Source organism: Dendroctonus ponderosae, unplaced genomic scaffold (genome assembly GCF_020466585.1).
Source record: "Dendroctonus ponderosae isolate FM_Combo_2020 unplaced genomic scaffold, Dpon_F_20191213v2 Dpon_F_20191213_507, whole genome shotgun sequence".
Taxonomy (NCBI): Eukaryota; Metazoa; Arthropoda; class Insecta; order Coleoptera; family Curculionidae; genus Dendroctonus; species Dendroctonus ponderosae.
In genome coordinates, this window is record NW_026018723.1 from 1 (window position 1) to 13911 (window position 13911).

General features: G+C 37.2%; 1 protein-coding gene across 1 annotated transcript; it reads right to left on the bottom strand.

Moving 5' to 3' along the window:
• Positions 1 to 687: 687 nt before the first annotated feature.
• LOC125504682 (phosphatidylinositol 4-kinase alpha-like) lies at positions 688 to 13905 on the bottom strand. Its single transcript, XM_048667048.1, has 9 exons — positions 13812 to 13905; positions 13478 to 13754; positions 9273 to 9578; positions 8527 to 8783; positions 8293 to 8471; positions 3659 to 3853; positions 3412 to 3601; positions 1046 to 1253; positions 688 to 991 (listed from the first exon to the last, which is right to left on the bottom strand). The coding sequence occupies exons 1-9, from the start codon at positions 13867 to 13869 to the stop codon at positions 703 to 705; spliced, it is 1959 nt and encodes a 652-aa protein (XP_048523005.1). The 5' UTR covers positions 13870 to 13905; the 3' UTR covers positions 688 to 702.
• Positions 13906 to 13911: the final 6 nt, after the last annotated feature.

The window sequence follows — 13911 nt, forward strand, 5'->3', positions numbered from 1 at the left end:
TCGTTGTGAGTTTTTTTGAAAATTATCGAATTACCGTTTATTAATACCTTTTTTACCCTATGGGGTTGCTATGGATGAGTGAAATAATAAAATAAATTATATTGGAACACTCACCTCTTTAACAGTTTTCCGAAGATTTTTTTAAAAACTTTTGCAGCTTCGAATTTTGGACAAAACCCTAATAATTGCTTCTGGGCTTTTTCCCAAACATATTTTTCCGAACAGAAGAAGCGAAACTTTTTAATCAATTATTTGGAAAGTTTGCCAACTTCGTCGCTGTGAATAATTTAGTTATTTTTAATTCCGGTTTCTTCACTTTTAGGTCAATATTTCTAAACAAAACTCTTTCTAAACTGTGGCAAACAGAGTATTTGAATCAAAAAAAATTAAAACGGACTTTACAAGAAAACTGGGCGTATTTATAGTTTGGTCTTCTTTTTCTTCATTTGGTGTCTTTACCGAATACTCGTTTTACCTTTGAATTTGGGACAAAATCCAAACAAAGTTCTTTTGTTCTTTTTTGTCGAAAAAAAAATAGTTTTCCAGAAAACGATCAGAGGCAACTATTTGGAAAACTCATTGAAAACCTCATCGGTCTGAAGAATTTTAAAGTTTATCCAAATTTTCCGGTTTTTCTCGTTTTAGACCAAAAACCAGGAAACCTGCATTTTTGGTGTGCAAAATAACCGTGTCTTTAAACTGTTATTTATCGAATTCTGCGTGTTTTATTGATATCTGCTCTATAAACCAGACTCTCTTACCTCCTACATCACTGTCCTTCAGGTATTTCCGATCGGAGTGCAGCGCCTGCCAAAACTTGATTAAAGTCGTGACGTCCTCTCGTAAATCGATCGCATTTTGTGTGGGGCACTTGACCGGTTTGCAAAAGTAGTCCAGACAACAACAGTAAATTCGCTCTCGCAGAACGTTCTTGGCCAAGCTTTTCGGCAGTATGTCGCCTTGTAAGAGCGATAAACCGCATGTCATCAGCCTATATACAATTTCTTTTGAATAAGGCAAATACAAAATATTCAACTGAACTTACTTAAACCTCACTCCTATAGCAGAAGTATGTCTATTGAGAATCGCAGGCTCAGATCCTACCGACATGGGCAAAGAATGATGTATCAAACTGACGATCATTTCCACCTTCTCATAGCTGCTGGACTTGATCGTTTCCACCAGCTCATAAATGAACTGCACCCAAATAACGTGCGGCTTTACAAATGGATTGTCTGGTTCCAAAAGACACCCTAGAAAAAAACTTTGCTTAGCAGATCAGTCGGGGACACTCTGGTTAAAATAGAAGGGTAGCCCAGAGGGAAAAATAGTATGTAGTAAGGCTGTTGTTATTGTCGTTTGTGTTTTAACTACTGTCTGATTCACTGAATAAAAAAATTCCGATTACTTCAGGAAGTGTTAGGACAAAATTTCCCGAAGACATTATACTTAGAAGTCTCCGGTTAGACATTCTAAGAATGTATAATGATTCAAAAATAAAAACAGGCAGAAATAGACTAGATCGTTACACTAAAACGAGTGTTAATTATAATTTAAGGCGCTATTATATCAAGGAAGATAAAAGCCTACATTTACTAAGTAGGAAACAATGCGGATTTAATGCAATTTCAATGCCGTTTTCAGGATTTTTAGACCGAAGTGTCTTTTGTAGATTGCAAAAGTTTCAATGTGCTTGGGTTAAATGAGATTGGACATCGATCATATAACATCGATGGTAGCCATCGATGTTGACATCGAAAGGTAATATCGATGTTAAGGAAACATCGGAGGCAGAACATCGATGTTTGACAACATCGATGTTCTGATAGCCGTTGCATACAAATTTCAAATTGATTTACTTAAACCTAAATAATTTTATTTCACTACTACTATGACATTTTAAAACAATGCATTGTTAAATAATCGACTAAATTTATTCAACTTATAGTGGCCACATTTTTCAGTCAACTGACTGTAAAAAAAGTAATTCGGATAACCGTTTACCCTTCAGACGATATGTCGAGTTTACCACGTTATTATTATAACTAAGTCGCATTTCATCTGTGACAGAATTTATATCTTCAAAATGTTTAGTGCTTATATGCATGCATGCAGACATTCTGCTTACAACGTTTATTATTTTACATTTCATCTGTGATTGAATCTAAGTCTTACATATGCTTAGTTTGCTTAAATGCAGGTGTACACTCTGCGTAGTGTGCTGGATATAAACATAAAACTTGCGTTAGAGCGCTTTAAGGAAACGTTAACATTTGACTGCAAACTACGGAACAGACTGGATTTGTCGAGAGCTTTTCTAATAAACTATACATTTCAAGAGCTGCCAGACGATCAAAAACAAAGAGGTTTTTTTCGGGTGCAACTAGAAATGGGCCATTATATATGCCGCGGTATCGTTTGTATCAGCTCTATCAAAGAGTCCGCAGAAAATGCTTCTATCTAGTATCAACATCAAATGTCCGATGTTTTTATTTCAGGATCTAACATCGATGTTCTTCTCCCATCCCTATTTGCACGTGACTTCACAATGAAATTCACACAGTATTCCGATCCAATCGTCTCCTATTGACAGTGAAACTTTTGGGTTGCTGCTTCTTTTAAATCAAAAGTTCTCAGTTTTTAAAGCGAAGGGCGCAGTTTTGCGAAAACCTTGATTTTTAGGCCTACGTTTACTATATTACCAATACTCAGAATTTACTACGATTTTAATGCAGTTTTCAGAGTTTTCAGATTGAAGCGTTTTCTATAGAATGTAAAAGTTTCAAGTTGCTACATGCGTTAAATTAAAGATTCGCCGTCTTTATATCATAGCATGCAGTTTTTTAAGCGACTTTTATCTGAGTCAATATTTATTAATGGCTTTAAGCCTTGGCATACATTTGGCAAATGTATGCCAAGGCTTAAAGCAGCAACAACGCTACACGTAAAAACTGATGATGGTGGAAAAATACACCGAAACGTATTTTAATTGATAAATAAAGACAATAAATGACTGAAACCCAGGAATTAATTTTGATTTGGAATTGAAACACAGTCAGGAAAGTATATACAATTGCTTCTAAAGAAAATTTTTAGTCACTATAGTTAAAAATGATGATTCGGTTATTTTTAGTTTCGAACAAACTGCACCCTTCCTGTAGCACCAAACCACCGCCAAACCGTCGACTCAACAAGGGATTCAATATTTCAAATCGCATCGTCGTATTTGCAGATTTCGCTCACACCCATACGGTTGGATCAATCCCTACCAGTACTGAGTAACAAAAGATCTGAGTAACTGCGTAGTTACAATTCGGTATTTCGAACCATATCTTCTTTCCGTGACTCAGTAACGAATTCAAACCGTTTCAACAGCGCGATTATTTAGTGTAAATTCTTAACAATACCTACCTTCGTGAACCGCCAAGGGACTGGTTTGCTGATGGGTCACGGAAAACAAGCCCAACTTCTTGTGAACAGTGCACTTCCAAGCAGCAACCATTTCTTGCAGAAATCGCATCTCCAGCTCCGGCTGGGAAGTGGTTAGCCACTTCCAACATTCTACCGCCGTTCGCATAGCTTCCACGCTGAATAATTCAACCTGGCAATGAACCTCTGGTTATAAGCGTACGAATAAAAGTAGAGAATATTTGATCACCTGGGACCATGTGATGGCATGCAACAAGTTACTGTTGAACTCGGAGCTTTGAATCAGTAAGGCGGTAGCTTGCCAAATAGCTTCTCTATGCATGGAGTCAGACTGTTGCTTACAGGCACTCCATACTCTACCCAATACAGTGTTGATTAACTCTTCTTTGCGGTCGTTTCCGAAGATTTTCAACATCCCATTTACCTGAAGAAGTCGTTTTCTTATAATAAATATTAACCAAGTGCTGTAAAGTTATATTCCACATGGTCTGATAATATACAGGGTGAGTTTTCTTCAGCGCAAAGAATTACAATTTTGAATGCTCTAATCGAGACCATTTTTATTCTGTCAAAATTTGACAGCTGTCAAGAGATATTTGAAAAATACCAATTTATGGCAGATTTTTAAATAACTCTCAGTTCCGTCAATATAACTGACGTCAATCTGACAGGAAAACTTCAAATATAAAAGTTGTAAGAAATTCGCGAGTTCAACAACCGATGGGGGCGCTGCGAAACGTCAAATTACTCGTTGCCGAGTGACAGTTGAGACTTGTCAGGCTTGTCTATCAATTGTAACAAAAATGAATGTGAATTAATGAACGAATTGAATGTTGATTAGAACAAAACAAATCGCAATAAGATGTAACACCCAATGTCAACAAAACAAGTGTCAAATTACTAGTTAACTTGTAGTTATAATTTTAGCCACCAGCAACTCGCGAATTACATTCCAAATAAAATGGCATGACATTTTCACAAATTAACTGTCATGTTATTTGTTGACATTGACATACACATGTTTTTCCAAAATGTATGACTTTCAATGGTTTCAGCAGCATTTAATACAGGAAAGTTTGCTCTATTCACCCTGCTAGTTTCTATTTACACTCACTATTTTTCACTAATTTGCTATCGCAAACGGGGATTAGGAAGAATGCTGAGAGAGGCAATATTCGTTTATCCAGCGATTGCCAATTTAGGTATACTTTTCCTAAATGTTAGGAAAATTTTTAAGTCTAAGGATTGAACGGGCAGTTTTGCTTCCACCCGATTTACCGATTTTTTAAAAATTTGCAACTCTAAACAGGGGTTAGAACGAAGATTGCTGCTAGTATCGATCAATGCAAACAATTTTGTTCTGAAAATCGTGTGGATGGATTCCCTGCATGTCCGGGACCTTTTTAAGTTTAAGGCTTGAAAGGGGCGTTTTTCTTCGACCAGTTTTGCAAGTGAGTCTTTAAAAATGCGGGTTATTCTATGCGGTTTAAGAACAAGGTTCATAACAAGCCATAAAACTTGAAAGTTTTATAAAAGCAAGAAAGGAAAGCAAAATATTCAAAGATAAGCGCGTGCTAAAATCCAGTAGTATGCGGTCTCTATAAGCGCAGCAAGCGAGCAAAGAAAGCAATCACAAATTAGGGCACGGTTTGAACCTGGATTTAACAAATAACTGAATTTCACCGAACATATCCAGCATAAAAAGTTTACATTTTCAGAAAAATCGAGCAGGACTAATCGGAAAAATCTTTTGAAAATGAAGTCACGTATTCCCTCGATCTTGATGTTTCCACCAAAAAAGCATTGACAAATAATGGCTTGTGGGAAATGTGGGCCATTTAACCAGCCCTTACACAAAATATCAAGCTCAAATTGCTGAAAATTTCACAAAGATCGAATAAAACGACTGATTCGAAGCATATAATTTGGTAAAATTTAAAATACTGACGTGCGACCGGCAAATTCTATAAAACAAATCCAACAATCAAAATACTGAAATAGAAGTGCCATGCCAAGCAATGAATCATCCAACGGGCGTTCAAGCAAATTATTATTATTTCACGATGTTGGCTCTGTAGTAGGTGGTGCCTAGGGAATGCGGCAAAGTTTCGATCTCGCATGGATTTTTTGGAAAGTGTCGGAATATTTAGTTTATTACAGCCAACGGACGAAACCGATGGCCTGGCCTTTGTGTGGTGTGAATCCAGTTGTTAGATGGAAAATATAGAATAATTCTGATCTTTAGGGAAAATGTGGTAGTTATCCGGCCTGCCGTTGCATAATTCGAAATGCATTTCTTGTGTCATCAAGTGTAGTGGGTAGAAAATTGACGATGGGGCGCCAGCTTGCAGAAAGCTGGTAAAACCGATTTCTAATCTATAAAACCTGTAGAGTAAACTGATTTTGGTTTTCCGAAAAGCGACTTAACTTTTATGGATTCCTTGTAATTCTCTCTTTTTTGCCGATTTGTTAACTGCAATTTATTGTAAAATTTATTTTAAGTCACACTTTATAGATTAACTAGCGGTGAAGTTCAGACCAAAATTAAAACCAGACTTGCGGCTGGCCTAAATTTAAGCCACTAAATGGTGATAAGTTTTTTGGAGAAAAATCGCAGATTTAAGGAATCCCAGCGGTCTGGATCCGGACAGCATTTTATTTCATAAAAGTAGATGGCAATCAGGGTTGTAGCTTTTTTGTAGCAATTATGCTGCTCGCATGTGCAGATTTGTGGATTTTATGACTCAGATTTCCATTTCGCCCTTTGCGAATGTTATATTGCGGATTTTGAAAATAGTAGCTTTAAACTCTTAATACTTTATTACACAATTTAGGCACTTAATTTGTTAACATACAATTTTTTCAGGTAAAATTTTCAATTTCCAGTCGATTTTGGTTGTGTGTCCAAGTGGTGTAGACGTTTTGAGGACTAATGGCGAGAAAATGGAGGATGGGGCCCCAGCTTGCGGAAATCTGTTGAGAATAATGTCCAATTTATAAATTCTTTAGCTTGAACGAGTTTCCTCCTCCTCCTCCTCCTCTCAGGTGCCGTATCTGATGAGGTTGGCGACTATTATGGCAAATTGGTCTCTCTCATCTGCTTGATGGACGAGCGTATTTCCGTCAGTCTTGCTACAATCACGTATATTTCGGAGCCATGATTTCTTCTTCCTGCCTATACTCCGTTTTCCCTCGATTTTTCCTTCCAGTATTAATTGAATCTATTCGTACTCCGCATGTCGCAATAGATGCATTAGGCCAACTGTTTTTCTGATGTTGGTATTAGTGAGGTGTGGGCGTGTGTGCATTCTTCTTATGACTTCTTCATTTGTGGTCTTGCTTGTCCAGCTTATCCGTAACATACGGTGGTACATCCACATTTCGCAGGCGTTCAGTTTTTTCGGATCTTCTGCTTTGAGGGTCCAGGTCTCACTTCCATACAACAGTAGAGACCATATATAACATTTAAGGGTTCTGTATCTTGTCTCGACTGGGAGCTTCGGGAACCATTGGACGTTCTCCGTGTGCTCTTATAAATCATGGACCAGATAAAATAAAATCTAATTACTTGCCAGTGAGCAGTGGAGTTCCGCAGGGGTCAGTTTTAGGGCCAGTGTTGTATTCTTTGTATGTTGCCGATATAAAGGAAAGTATTGCTAATTCTAAACTTAAACAGTTTGCAGACGATTCTTAATTGTATATGTCTTTTAATCCCAATCAACATGAAAATTTTGCAACAAAAATTAATGTACATTTAAAAAATGTAAGCACTTATGCACAAAATAACACGCTAATAAAGCTTAATGCTACAACGTCATGTATTATGCTGTTAGGAGAAAATAAAAACCAAATATCCAATATAAATAAAATCCTAAATATAATATTAAATAATGAACGGTTGCCTATTGTTACAGAAGCCAAAAACTTATGATACTAGCCTCACTTTTGAAACGCATGTTAAAAGAAAACTAGACATTGCATACCTTAGACAAAAAAACTGTATAACATAAAAAAAATCTGCTTTAAAAAACAAAATTTATTTGTGTAATTTTTAGTTTTATCTTTACTGGACTATGGCGATGCTGTTTGTCATGGTTCTTTAACTAATAAAACTGCAAAATCCATCCAAAGGTTGCAAAATGCATGTATGCGGTTTGCATATGAAGTACCTTACCGGCAGCATATTACACCTTATTCAAATAATTATTCAGTGTTGTCCATGGCAAATCGGCGTGAATTACACTTACATAATTTAATTTATAGAATTTTAAAGTCCAAGCAACCATCTTATCTGTATAAACTTTTTATCACAAAGGATCATCCTCATCAAACTCGATATATTGGCGATTTTTTTGATACCTCAACATCATTCTACAAATATTCAAGTCTTTTAGTTTCATTACAACGCAAAAGTGGAACAATATTTCAAATGAAGTTAAGGCTTTTTCACTACCTACATTTTCTAAATACATTAAGATTAAACTCTTGCAAGAACAATCTTTAGAAGTCCATTATTCGTCAAATTATGTAAACATGCATTGAATATATATTTTTTTGTATATGATGAATAAAAATTATTTTGAATTTGAATTTGAAATGGACGCCACGCCACGCAGCCATTTTTAGTGACGCCGAGTTGGAAAAACAAAAATATTGTTTCTTTTAAGCCCACCGCGGTACTATTGTGCACGACCAGAGAAAAAACTCGTGCTTTTCTCTCATGCACATTCACTCAGAGAATGGGGAGGGAAGCTATGCCTCAAGAAGACAGTGTATAGGGGCGTAGCCTTCCAAATGTACCGGCTTGGTTCAACATAAATTTCCCAAGCAGAACACGTAAGCGAAAAGAAAAGATTAACTAACCTCTCCCATGTACTTAGATCGCATCGCAGACGTGGAAATAATCTTGCTGGAGTCAGTTTTAACACACTGCGGCCGCTTTTCCAACGTGCTGGCGCTCAAGTGGGAGCTGTAAGCGTTCAAAGGCCCATTATGCAGAATGGAGTCCAGTGCCATGGCCAAACCCGCATGATGCCACATATCTGGCGAACATATTTTAAGTGTGATTACCCTCAATACAAGCAGCCAAATCTATACCTGAGGTAGGGATTTGATTTATGTACTCTTGAATGTACGAGCGAGTCCATTGCGGGGCCCAACGCATTGCTTCCTTGATAATCCGTTCCGAATTGTCGGCGAAATCTCTAATTATGGACTCTCTCGCTTCAAGTGTGTCCATCAACTGGATCGAGTAAGGCGTTTGAGGAATTTTCAGTGTGGGCGTCTCCTGGTTCGGATCCACCTCTAAGGAGTAAGACAGCACTTGGAGAATATCAAGCATCGTCCACAAAACCCTGAAAAATTCGACACATTCGCGCTCATTACAATCAGGATTTAGAATGGATTGGGACTAATTCAGAAAAGCGCCAGCTGAGCTTTTGAGGCACAAGTACAGGTCTTTGGCCTAAGGTAAGTGTTGTCTGCGGGTATTTAAGGAGAACAGACAAAACCTCATTCTCCCTAAAAATTGAGATATTTGGGAAAAACTTAATAAGAAATTTGGCAACGATCAATTTGATTGCTCCTGCAAATTAGTCTTTTGCTAGGTGGATCTCAAGAAAAACTAAAAAAAAAAAAAACAGGGCCGAGACCAGTTGAAAAGAACTCAAGGTTTCAATGTTTAGTTTTCAACTGAAAATTACAAATATTCAAAGAAATACCCCAATATAACTGCAACGACTTAAATAACAAATATGCAAACATTTTGCCGACTTATTTAGTATACGAGTTCTTTGTAGGTGAGTAACAGTAAAGTTGTGTATGGAAGTAAAATCCAAACTCACCGTCTGCTCCACAGCAAGTGAGGAAACTTGTCCACCAAAGCCACCAAGAACTTATCGGAAACTCTCCTAATTTGTTTATGCGTATGGTTAAAGTTCACCAAAAGGAATTGAGCGTGCTGCTCCAGGTCGGCTTCACGCGCCTCATTCTTTGGCTTGTTGCTCATCACTTCCAGAAACTTCTCAAATACTCGGTCGCTCACGGCCGCTACACAGTTCCACAATCCGGCTTTGTCTTTTTGAAGCGCTGAATCGCTGAGGTAGTCCGATATTATCGGTACCAGGCTGGGTTCACCCGAATGTTGCACTCTAGAACACATATGAAGAGACTTAAATATGCATATTTCATCTTAAATGATAGTAGAACAACGCATTAAAAATATTTATCAAAATATCAGACACTTAGGTGCAAAAATATGCAGTTTTTGCTCGTTTGTCGGAAGCGACGTGAGCAAGAACTCTCATTTTTACATCATTCCAGAGAGAACTAAATGGCCTTTTTAGAAAGTGAACCATCGATAAGGAAATTTAGGCAGTTTTCTAAAAAAAAGTCTTGATTTCACGAAGTTTTTTATTTGCGTGTTTTTTCGAGTTGCAAAGTCGACTTAAAGATGACGCTGCGTTTCTCGAGGTTGTGAGGTTTAGGAAATGCTCTGTTGCGCACACCCAGAGCTGCTGATCTGTCGTTCTGGACTGTGTGGGACTCCAGATAAGCTGTTTCTTGGTTCAACAAGAAACAGGAACCACAAGCAGGTTCTTGGTTGGTCAGTGGTTGCTCGGCCCCTGCTTTAACAAGTTCCGCAGCAATCTCGTTTTCCTTTGCTCCTGTTTATCACAGTTGCCCAAGTGAGTTTTACTCTGTTTGACCCCCAGAGTCGTAAGTTCTTTTACACAATCTAGCACATATTGTGACCTGATTGTGTACGATTCAAGTGCCTTTACGCTGGCTTCATCTCCGGTTACGATGGTAATGTGCTTACGTGTGTATGCTCTTTCCCTCATTTTCCGGGCGCAATGTGTTATCGCTAGAATACTTGCTTGGAAGGCGGTCGTGATTGTACCCAGGTTCAAGACAATCCTTTTCCCAGGTTTTTCCTCTTTCGACTATACCAGCGCCTGTGCCCGACGCTGTTTTTATGCCTTTCGTGTACCATACGGAGTCCTCTGTAATGGCTAATGTCACCCATACGGTAATTTTACTTAATAACAAGTAATCACATTGATATTTTTCAAATATGTATGGTATAAGATGCAAAAAAGTGTCGGTTGTATGAATGAGTGATGAAAAGTTTGCGCTGACAATGACTGAGAAATAGGTACCGACAATCTCCAGTTTTTAAGCCACAAGGACATTTGTTTAAGAAAATCAGTTTGTGTTGTAGAATTAGATCTTACCGGTTCTCTATATTAATCATTAAATCGCTTACCCTCCCAAACACTTTTAACGTTTAAAATTTTCCACCATTTAATAAAAATATTTAAAAATATGCAAGTTCCATCAGCATTAGAAAATGATTCGGGATGGTTCCTAGAGATGCAACGTAGAGCGGCACCATTTTTTCGTTAAAAATGTTTATTGCCAATTTTACATTTTGTTTTTCAATTGAAGAAGGATATAAAACTTTATATGATAATGTATGAGCTAACTTAATTACGGAATTTTTTTCTAATTCATATAAGGTTACAAGATGTTTGAATTGTGCTGCAACTAAATTTTCATTATTAAGCTCAAAATCAGGATATACAAATTTACAATTATCGGTTTTCTTACTAATCCAATTATTACGAATACATTTTAGTATATGAACAACATCAAAAATGAAGAAAAGTGATCTAGATGAGTCCAACGGATGAACAATAGATGGGTGAAGAATACCATTAGAACAAAAAAGTTCAAACGCCTTTTTATTCACAGGGTTGTTGTCGGATATTAAAGCTATAACAAAAAATCCTATACTTTCTAATTCTTGCAAAACATTAAAAATCATAATTTTTWGTTGCTGAGCAGTYAAMTTWRTAWYTAGGWAMTAKACTGACSAMATCCTTATATTTAGAAARYRTMYWAGCTTGCACTKTCKTWGCGAYTTGTSGTATTMGATCCTAGAATACTATCACCYTTAAAATTCAGCACTGGATTCACATAAATTTCGTCCAAATGGACATTGATTATAAATTCATGATTTTTCAAAAATGACAATTTAGTTTTTAAATAATCAATACTCCCTTTGAGATCAGATGCATGCAATGACATTTTACTTATCACTTTTTTGATATTCCTGGGATGAGGCAAATAAATACATCCACTATTGTACAATGCAACATAAGAAGCTGATGACTGAATAAATAATGTCGAAGCCAAAATTATTGTATGCCCAGTGTATCGTCTGGTGTGAGGGGGTCGTTTAGACAGTTGAAGCTGCTCAATTATAAATGACAACTGTAAATGATCTTCAATGTTTGTACTAACTTTAGTTAATATATCTATTGCTGCCTCCAACCGATTTTCTGCTACACTCTGAACATTATTAGCGTGCTCAAGAATAAAAATTAAAATGTCTTCTATTATATTCAAAGACTTTAAAACTTTCAGTTTTTGAGGAACTTTTTGCACTGGAAATTTAACGCTTCTTATATAAATTTCATAATTCATATTCGCAAAAATCACTAAGGAACACAAGATGAACGGTGCACCTTCATTTATATCGACGATAATAAGATGGAGCTTTTCCTTTCCACCTATCAAAATCCATTCTGAGCGTTTGCTTTGATTATTGTGAAACGACAAAATATCTTCCAAAGTGTTTAATTGTTTCTCTTCTAAATATGTTTTATGTGTCTGTAAGCTATCTTTAATTGCTTTTTCCATTTGGTCTTGCTCAACTTCATGCAACCTCTTTACACCATTTGAGTGCCTCGGAGTTGCACTCAAGTATTTCGGTACATTTTCAAAAATTGTTGAAACTGCACCCTTTCTCAATTTCGGTATTTTTCGAACAAATTCTTGCCACTCTCCATTCACAATACACTTGTCTACTTTAATAATTTCACGTTCCTCAAAATGTTTGATACATACAATAGGATTCTTTAACATCGATAGATCTGTCGGTATTTTTTTTATCCACTTTTGGCGCAACGTTTTATCAGAAGGAAGAGCAAAAGTGGAAACACCTTCTTCTTGACTTTTGTAGTTAGACTTGCATCCAGTAACACTGCAATGCCGTGGCATATTTGAAAGTTTCTCCTTGATTGCTTCTAATTAACACTTAGTTCTGAATCTAGAAGTCATAAAAGAACAATAATTAATAAATCATAAATCATAAACAAGTATTAAACATGTTAATGCCTGTAGAAATCCTTAAAATAAATTCAGAGTATAATAATAACACAAACACTGAAGTGGAAGTTCTCTAACTATTTCGTAAAAAAAACATACCTGCACTAAACTTAGTATTGTAGATCCGTATTTAACACAACTTGACACAATAAAAAAATCAGATTTAGCAATTTTCAGAGAAACAAACAAGTTTCTTGAAATTACTCTGCCCTTAACCTACGGCAACCTCACCAAACTAAACCAGATAGTCGGACTAAGTTGATCACGTGATAGTCGAGCGCCATGGCCTGTCTTTCTCGTTGGCCTCGGTTTCACAATAGTGACGTACATGTTTTCCCAAAAGTGCGTTTGCAGCTCCATAAAGCTCTGATCGCCTTGTTTGTTTTCTGCTCCACATGTTCTTTAAACAGCGGTTTGTTATCAAGGGTTACCCCAAGATATTTAACAGTGTCGGACATATGTATTATGTTCCCATACATAGACATTACTTTAAGGCCTAAGCGCTCCAAGATATCTTTATGTTTTGGATAGGCTAATTTTCAGCCCTTCCGTGTTACACCATTGTTCGGTAATGTTTAGCGCCTGTTGCATCAGTGATGACACAGTGCCTCCAAACTTTCCCTGCACAACAATGGCGATATCATCCGCATATCCTAGTGAACATCAGACACTAAGGTACAAGATTATGTCAAATTTTCAAGTTTTCCGTCCCGATTTTGCGCGTTTCTAGGAAGCAACACGAGCAAGAACGCTCATTTTTACATCATTCCGAAGAGAACTAAATGGTCTTTTTAGACAGTGAACCATCGACAAGGAAATGTTTGGATAAGGAAAAAATTGTTATGTAGTAGAAATTCAATTCAATTTCCTTTACCTTAATATCTCCACCCAGTAGACACTCAACAGGAAAGTGCACTGTGCAAAGGTCAATTTGTTGTTAACAATTGCAGTGACGTCGGCAGGATGCCGAAGTCGGTCCAGGATTTGGTTCTTCAGCTCCTGAAGTTCAGTAATGGACACACTATCGTTCTTCACTGCGCTCGTGTACTGCAACTCTCGCATTTCCGACCGACTGGACGTGGGAGAGACCAAAGCTGGAGATTTCGCCGCGATTTCCTTCACTCCTTCATACCATTCGGCAGGCCAGAGCCCTAAATAAACAAAAAATTGTTCTGCTCGTTTCCTATGCAGTGGACTAAAAGTTCTACCTGAGTCGGAAGCAGTAAATCCCATTATTACACAGTATAGCCAAAAGTCGCGGAACATTTTGTGGATGCGCGGCTCGGGGTTTCGAATCGGTGGAAGCCG

Bases quoted from the DNA above. Each gene is read 5' to 3' on its own strand.
- LOC125504682 (XM_048667048.1), bottom strand. From the start codon at position 13,869: ATGTTCCGCGACTTTTGGCTATACTGTGTAATAATGGGATTTACTGCT. The intron at 13,755-13,811 runs GTAGAACTTTTA...TTGTTTATTTAG, and splicing joins ATTTACTGCTTCCGACTCAG to GGCTCTGGCCTGCCGAATGG. The intron at 1,254-3,411 runs GTAGGTATTGTT...GTTTTTTTCTAG, and splicing joins TCCCTTGGCGGTTCACGAAG to GGTGTCTTTTGGAACCAGAC.